Genomic DNA, 9247 nt, shown 5'->3' with positions numbered 1-9247 from the left:
AAAAAAAAAGTTTAGGAAAATGAAGTTTACAAGATTACTATTCTTTTTTAATTAGGTCTAACTTATAATGCATACTAATTAGCTTTTTCTCTTTAAAAAACTGCTTGCATAACTAATTTTAAAAATTAGATTTTTCGCTTTCAGAAAAAAAAAGTAGCCGTTGCATCAGAACTTTGAATGGTCTAAAATATTGTGATGTCGGATTTTCAATATCTTTTGTAGTTTACGAGATCTAAACGGGACGGACGGACAGACGGACAGACATTTCGCACAAAACTAATAGCGTCTTTTCCCCTTTCGGAGGCCGCTAACAAGCATTATGGAGTAGTCTCTAGTTCTTAATATAGATTATGACAGAACTCCTTAACTTGCATCATTCTACAAGACTCATCTAGGAAACACACATACACACTCTCTATAAACCCCCGCCCGCCTCTATCGCAACGAGGTTGTGCACGAGATAAAGTAAGGAAGTAGGATTGGAATATTTGATAATATTGTTTTCCCACCTTGAAGTGCCATTAGTAAAGTACAGACTTACAAGCGTGGTGAACTGTGATAAGGACAGACAGAAAGTTGGGTAGGTGTTTTAATACCATTTGATTTAGTTCTCTGAAGTGAACTCCACACAACACCCGTTCTACTTTGATATCGCATACCAAACGGTTACGTCAATCAGTGAACAGGGGCGTGGCTAAGTAGAGAAGTGAGAGAGATCACTAGGCTGACATTATTTTAACCGATCGTGCGGGCCTGTTTGTAGGCGTTTGTCAATGTGGTGAAATGGAAAGTTGAATTCCAATTTGGTTACGTTAATAAAGATTTTGTTTTTAATTTGGCCATTTTACAGAAGCATTAGCAAGCAGTCGTCCCTCTTATGGATCCGCTTATGTTAGTAAGAAGTTATTGAAAGGCTAAATATAGTTGCAAACTATCGAAAGACAATTAGTACATCCGGTGTATTAAAATAAGACTTTACCTATTATCAGAGAATGTGATCTCAGTGGATACTACATATTTCAAGTTTGCCTACTCGAGGCAAAATGGTAAGACAAAAACTTATAAACATTAAGGTTATTCATTATATTTAGCATCTGTCCATTAATTGTTTTACATGTTTGGGATGTTGTTTCGGGATTGAAGATTATTACATCCTTGTTCAAACCTCCCAAAGGATGGCGGTGGGGGGGGGGGATGACGGGGCAGGATTTAACACTTGGACCACCGAGACAACAGTCCAGTGCATATCCCACACAACAGACAGTGCATAGACATTTTATTTATGACCTGATATTTTAAATTTAGAAACGGTTTTCTACAATCTCCTATATAAAAGAAATGAGTTCACTGAATCATTTTGTCTAAGGTAATTTCTCTAAAATATATGTGTTTACCTGTATCACTTCATCTCCTTTATTCTTTTCCTGCTTTTTCATTCTCTTAATTTCCACCTCTCTCTTTACCTCCCCCTGCCCTCCAATCTCCCAACGCTTTGTCTCCACCCTCTTCTCATTCTCTCTCTCTATCTCTTTCTCTGTCTCCAGTTCATTTGTCATGGTACTCTTTCATTCCCACAGAACATCTGCATTTTATTCGAATTCATAAGTACTATGGCACACTTAAACGTAAGCATTAGCCAAGAGTATCCTTTCGAACACAGTGCTGCATTAACATGGTCACCAGATATAACAAGGTTATTGGACAATGTGAAATGGCCCGTCCAATTTCTAATATACTGTACACAACATCATGAAATGAACGGTCAACTACTGATATAGTTTCTACATTTTCTTCTGAATCGCCGACACATTATATGCGAGTGTTACAGCAATACTTAAACACATATCTTCCAAATCATTTCTATAGTCAAGTATACAAATTGATGTAATCTATTTATAGAAACCAGGGAGTTATTGAAAAAAAAAACAACGTGTGTTAGTAAATATCAAACTGTATGAAGTACAACATATCGAGTTCATCACACAGTATTGATACAAATAGGTTATCTCTCTTATGATAGCTTAGTTTCTGTTTTCTAACTTCTATGTTATCTAGGTGTTTAGTTAAGATTAGGTGATCAAATGAAAGCCATCGTTAAAGTTAGACAAGCCTTAATTAAATGGTTATGATATGTCATTGCAATGAAGTGGATTTTTATTTGTATTACTTTCCATTAGTAGCTAATCATGATCAGCTTCCAGTCCATGTCTGTTATTAACACAGCCTCTGATGCTTACCTCTATAAGAAGGACAACGTACTATGCATCCGATTGTAACATTACATTTTCCTCCTTTGAAAAAAATAAACAAGATTTAAACTACTCTCTTAACAATCTTCTTTGTAACTGTGTGAATTATGTCTTGGTATCTTTTACAACATGTCTATAGGGGAGAGAACTATTTCCCCTGTTTTTGATATAGTTCGTTGTTTCATGAGTCCACCCAAGTCTAATGGGTACCTGACTTTAGTTGGGGAAGGTAAGGTGGTTGGTCATTGTGCTGGCCACATGACACCCTGCCCCGTTAACCGTTACCCAAAGAACAGATTTGACCTGAACATTATCTGACCTATTGATCGCGAGGTCTGAAAGGGAAGCTTTACTTTTTTTTTCATGTGTGCATTATTTCCCTTGCTTATAATTAACTTTGTTTCTAATTTGTGTGACTTATCTTCCTTGTTTATTATTTCGTACTTTTTACTGTGATTTACTTCCCTTGCTTATCATTTTGGTACATTTGTATACGTTTAATTAATTTATTTTTGGCTGTATCCTTATTATCGATGACAATTTATATATAAAACAAAACATTAAATTGTAATGTGTAAAAAATACATGTTTGCCTTGGTTTGTTTAGTAATAAAGAAAGATTGTTTGCACTACTTTCAGCTGACATGCAAAGATCTGATGAGGATGTTACTGTCTGCTGTGACGTTTAGCACATTGTTAGCTTCAATGACAGCAACAAAGTTTCCGATGACCAGTAAGTAGGTTGGTTTTTCAATTCAATTCTATATGATCGCTAAAACTAGTTTCTATTATGTCGATGTGTTTCCTTTGAAAGTTATAAATCGAAATGCATAGTACGTTGTCCTTCTTATAGAGGTAAGCATCAGAGGCTGTGTTAATAACAGACATGGACTGGAAGCTGATCATGATTAGCTACTAATGGAAAGTGTGGCTGATACTGAGAGACACATTATTTATATATCTATATGCTACAGGAAGACTGGCGTTAGGTAATTAGAGGATGAAGGCAAATGAAATAGAAAAATAAAAAGCGAACAAAAACAATGCACATTTAGTTTGCGTTTAGATATAACAGCCTCAAATGAACGATTCGACATTGATCCGCAAATGGATGTGGGAGAACTAATGTTTTCAAGCTTTTTGCAAGACGGACAGACATTGTTAGTTTTCTCTAAGCGTTGTAATGACAGAAAACCAATGCTTCGATGCACCGGAGACACCAACTAGCTTGATTTGTGTGGCTTTGACTGTATAAAAATGTCCAATTATTTCTTGCTGTTAAGCTACACAAGATGTTTTATTTATTTTCGGGACTCTATATTAATAAAAGTATATAAGTAATATCCTAGTTGCCGAGAGTGTATTAACTGACAGAACGCAGTTTCAGACGAAAAAGTAAATTTTATTTTTTTGAAATAACCAAAGCATATGACACACAAGCACAAAACATACACAATGATACACACACACACAAACAACAGACGAAAAGTTTTGCCATCAACTTGTCAAATCCTAATTTCTCATCTTTGCGTTCAGTTTATGCCGACGAGCTCTGTTATCATGGAGTCTTTTTGGTAGATGGGGATGTCATCATCATGGTCTCCAAAAACCCAACGCTGCCTGCCAACACCAGATGCTCTATTCAGATGCAAGCTGGCACGGCGAAGAGTCTCGTCGCAAGCATTAGAAGTTACCACATGGACAGCAGTTACACCCACTCCATGGACTGTCAGTACGAATCCATACAGCTAGAGACAGCCAACAACACAAAAATGTTAGGTGAGTTCTTGTATTTATTGCAGGGACAAAACCCTGTTGTATTTGAAGTGTTGTAATAAATCCATAAGTGAGAACTAAACAAATAAAACGACATTATCAATGTTTGAAAAATTTCATTGTTTAGTTCATTGACGTCATTTGAACTCTTATTCCCGAAAGTTGAGACTACTTTCAAATTTCTCCTAACTAACGTTAGGTCCTTATACATTACACAGTTTTCCAAGTGCTGAAAAGATAAAAACATATGCTCTTCTCTTGTCGTTATGGTTTTCACATTGGACAGACTTTTCCCGAGCCATCTCTAGCTATTTCGCACTTGAATACATTTGTTGTGAATGTTGTTTTAGTAAATTAAAAAGTAAACAAATGACTGATTTGTGATTGGCTCATCTCTCGCTATCATACATAGAAAACCGTTTAGTGTGAAAGCATTCATTTAGTCCGTTGACCAATGAGTGACCAAACCGTATCGTAGAGTTAAGAGGCAAGACACGACTGTTTCAAAGCACCGTAACATTCTCTACCGCCGCCTCATAGTGTGTAAGCTCCCATGACCTCTACACACTTCAAGCAGCACTTTTGTTTTAAGCATATACAAGCAGCATTAGAAGGAAGTGTTGTGCATAATATGGAAGGTTACAATGTAATTTGTGCATTTAAAATGTCATATCTCATTGATTCCAATAAAAAAAATTCACTATAGTTATCCTACATTCCAAATATTTATATATATTATCAAATCTTTCAATGTTTACATTTAAATTATTCACAATATCTTAATGTTCTTTAGGGCCTTTGGGCTACTGCAAGTCGGAAAGACCAGCTGGTCAATACATACTGGGAGAAACTGGCTACTTCAGCTACGTGGCTGGACCTTATAGTCCACTGTCCACACCATTTGTAGAGCTGCTAGTGAGCGAGGTGTACATTAAGAATGACAATCAAGGTATGTCATTATACTGTTAAAAGATTTTTTAAACAATTTAAGCCAACAAGCTTTCATAACAGCTACAATATAGACTAAACTAATAATGATGATGTCACAATTAAAACAAGCAATAGAAAAAAAAAATATTAAAAAACAAAGCTTATTTAAGAAAAACACGCTAATTACTGCCATTTATTTGAAAATTACAGGGTTTAACCCCCTTTCTGATATATAAAACAAAATTAATTATTTAGTAATAAATGATAAACTAATTGGTTATTTTGGATTGATTCGTGTATTGGGAATTTCAACTTGATCCGAGAGTGGGAAGTTGGAGAAAAAACGTGTCAAAAAGTAATAAGGGGATTAAATCCATATGCACATCCAAATCTCTCATTAAGTAGAATCTATTCCCCTTATTTCGATGTCAAAATAATTCGTCAACAAAATTAATAAACTAATTATTTGATTATTTGATTTATTTTTTATCAGTTCGTGTCTTGCCAGGTTCAATGAATAATTGTGCAAAGTTTTAACTTGACCATAGAATGGAAAATGGAAGAAAAAACATGTTCAAACTTTTAACCAGACAGACAAAGAGACGGACAGACAAAGTAAGTTGATATAAAATTAATAAAAATAGAATTGATTAACTTAAAGTGCATACTTCATTAGACCTCACACTTACATCTACATCAAGCTAAACTCTGCTACATCTAGCTACATTCTGCTACATATAGCTACACTCTGCTACTTCGAGATACACTGTTACATCTAGCTACACACAGCTACATCTAGCTGCAATCAGCTACATCTAGCTGCACTCTGCTACATCTAGCTACACTCTAATACATCAAGCTAAAACAAAACAAAACGAAAACAAAACGAAAACAAAACAAGGTTTCTGTCACGATCATCAATGGTGCTAAGATAGATGTCACGTTGAAGGTTATCTTGATCTAAACAGCACAATCAATGATCGTGGTCGCAGAGGATTTTGAAATCGTCAGTTGATAAGATGATCATTTAGAAGTTGCTAGTCGATAAGATGATCATCTAGAAGTTGCCAGTTGATAAGAGGATCATCTAGAAGTTGCCAGTCGATAAGACGATATAAGTATGTTATTATTAAATTCAATGAAGAAACTTCTCCTCGTCAAAAACAAATACTTTAATTCAAAACTCGGAAAAGCTATTCACAAATAATTACAATGGTTAAATGTACTTGAATAGAACAGAATATGTATATTTCTATTAAATAAAATGATCTACACTATAATATGATCACGTCATCTTCCTTTAAGTTCCAACACGAGACTGGCGGTCTTTCAGAGCTTTGGGCGTTTTGCCACGTGACTAACATCTCTTTGTCGCTTGGTTAATCAATCTGACCAATAAATACAGCTCAACGTACAATAATTAATATTTCTAACCAATCACATTCACTCCAAAACATAAGTTTGTTGCATGCTGGAAATTCCCGAGGTAGCTGAAATTCTGCCGACAACTTTGGGCTAAATATAGACAAAGCGTACGTGACAGTTACAAAGACAGTTTGTGTGAAACACAAATTCAAAATCGGCCCCCGTAGTGGTCCACCTACAGTCTTCACCAGGATTAGAACACGGGACTTCTAGTTCCAAGTGCTTTACCCCCTCAGCCAAAGCATCTCCATATATTCATTTAGCGTACACTTATATTTTTTTTAAAATAATAATTATTAACCTTATCCATACATTCAAAATTAATAACATGTTACATTGTAATAAAGAGAAACTAAAAAAAGATTTATTCTTCTAACAAAATTAGATAAATTGGCAACACGAAAAAAAAAATACTTGACCTACATTAAGCTACAATTGTGTACAGATGACTGATGACAAGACTTACCCTTCGCAAATAAAAATTAATATCTCCATTGTCATTTGTCATACAAACTAGACATACATCTAGCTAGATGTAGACCTAGTGTTAGATCTAAATCTAGATTCAAGATCTAATTCTATGTCTCTAAGTCTATATCTAGTCAATCTAGATTTAAATCTAATTCTAGATCTAGATCTAAGTCTATATCTAAGTCTAGATTTAGATCTAGATATATAATCTTGATATAGAATCTACTATATCTAGACTAGAACTCGTTTTATAAATAAATGTAGTATCTGGGCTCTATTTAGTCTTATTTAGACTGTTAAGTATAGCCCATATACTGAGATTATGTCAAAACTATAAAAGTAGTTAATTATTTTTAAAACTTATATAACTAAAACGAAGTTCGCATCAAAATTCTTTTTAAAAAATAAAATTTGAATCAGTATTCTATTCAATGAGTTAGTTAATAAATGGAAAATATATTTTATAATGATCCATTCACACTTTTACCATAGTGACCTTAGCTGCAAATGTTTTGTACCAATGCGCGTATCTATAAATGAAGCTTGATTTATTAATGATGAAGTCCATGACCTTTTAAAAAGAAGTTATCTCCCCTGAAGTTTTTCATTGAAAGTGGTGTAATTTTTTTTTTTTTTTTTTTTTACAAATCTGCTTATCTGCATATATAATTTAAAAAATTAGATGGTTCACTTTCGGAAAAGAAAAATGTAGCCTTTGCATCAGAACTTTAAATGATCTAAAATATCATGATGTCCGATTTTCATTTTCTAAGTTTCTGATATTTAAACGGTACGGACGGACGGACAGACGGACAAACAAGCCACACAAAACTAATAGAGTCTTTTCTCCTTTCGGGGGCCGCTAAAAACAATACTACATTAAAGTACACAAGAAATGGGTAAGAATGACTTTTTATAAGAATGAAATAAGTATTTTCTTCTTTTCTTTCACAACCTAGGTTGCAGCAACGGATTCTTCAATTGTGATCGTCAAAACATCTGCGTTGATAATCAATTGACCTGTAACGGTTACAATGACTGCGGCAACGACAGAGATGAAGACATTAATTGCAAACTGACTACCGGGGTCATAGCTGGCATCGTGGTTGGGGGAGTTATTTTTATTCTGATCATTGTGATATTAGGAGCGTTACACTACAGACACCGCAAGATGAGGCTGGGATACATTCAGCATTAACATTGCTATCTACATATCTGTGTTACCTACCTTGTATTATAAATAGAAATTAAGTCACTTATAAATAGATTTAGTTGGTGAAGAGGTCAGACACTGTTTTCTAATAGAAGACTATCATTTTATCAATAAAAGGGAGTTGAACCATTGTAAAACAGGAGCTAAAGTGTTTGTTACAAATTGAAGAGTTGAACTATTCATATCCCATCATATTCACTTTAACTGTTTCTAATTTATTATTATACTTTCTCTGAGAAACACTCATCCAGAGTAATAGATTGTTTGTTAGTCACCTTGTTATTATTATATTGTTAAGTAACATACAGTGGCATCACTAGGATGGGTGTCGACAGGTGCGGTCAGCTAATGGTGTCACCCCCGCCTCTCCCACTTTAAAATTTGTTTGTTTGTTTGTTGCACAGTAATACATATAGTTTATAATTATCTATGTTATTTGATTATTGAACAACTATAAAATGAGTGTCTATTAAATTTTAAAATTTAGTTGTTTATTAAAATGTATTTATAATTCACTGGGTTTGCATAGTCATGCACCCTTAATCTTCGTAGTTGAAGACATGACATTAATCTATAGTTCAATTTGCAACAATGCAACCATTAGTAAATTACACTGTTTTTTTCTGGATTTCAATTGTGAAATCGTATCATTAACTTCATCAAATATAATGTCTTTAACAATCTCATTTTTAATACAATTCCCCTTTGTGAAAGTGTCGTTTGTTCTTTTGTCTCAAAAAGTTTTTAATTTTAATTTTTTAAAGATCCTTTTTCACATGAAATGCCATAGATAAGCAGATGGTAAGAAACGGTTGAAGGCTTCGTTAAATGATTTAGAGATATTTTTTAAGGTCTTAGTGGTATATGAATCATGCACTGTCAGTTTTTATTTTCTACAAAAGTACCTTTTGTTGCCTTTAGATCTCTTCTCAGTCGTCCTATTTCTGTTGGAATGTCGCCTTTTTCCTACAACACTTCGTTGGTTGCTGACCTAAAGAATTTTTCGGTTGCATTGCTCCAAATTTATCTGCCTGATCAATGATTGCTTCCAGTAGGAGTTGAAGCTCAGCGTTTAAAAGATCAATGCACACAAGAATGAACCTCTTTTTCTCTTTTTTTTAAAATAATAGTGGGTCCTGCATCGTATGATTGCTCGCCTGACTTTTTTTTATCTTGTTTTAAT

The 9247-nt window shown here is 34.2% G+C and overlaps 1 protein-coding gene across 2 annotated transcripts; it reads left to right on the top strand.

Moving 5' to 3' along the window:
- Positions 1 to 561: 561 nt before the first annotated feature.
- On the top strand, positions 562 to 8777 carry LOC106071918 (uncharacterized). Of its 2 annotated transcripts, none has more exons than XM_056027379.1 (5): positions 562 to 580; positions 2889 to 2982; positions 3786 to 4028; positions 4819 to 4974; positions 7811 to 8777. In XM_056027379.1, exons 2-5 carry the CDS (start codon positions 2907 to 2909, stop codon positions 8047 to 8049), a joined length of 714 nt encoding a protein of 237 aa, XP_055883354.1. In that variant the 5' UTR covers positions 562 to 580; positions 2889 to 2906; the 3' UTR covers positions 8050 to 8777. The 2 variants fall into 2 exon arrangements, with proteins under 2 accessions (XP_055883354.1, XP_013087601.2); XM_013232147.2 differs by lacking the exon at positions 562 to 580 and adding an exon at positions 749 to 1046.
- Positions 8778 to 9247: the final 470 nt, after the last annotated feature.

Source organism: Biomphalaria glabrata, chromosome 4 (assembly GCF_947242115.1).
Source record: "Biomphalaria glabrata chromosome 4, xgBioGlab47.1, whole genome shotgun sequence".
NCBI lineage: Eukaryota > Metazoa > Mollusca > Gastropoda > Planorbidae > Biomphalaria > Biomphalaria glabrata.
This window is presented reverse-complemented; position numbering and strand designations above follow the sequence as displayed.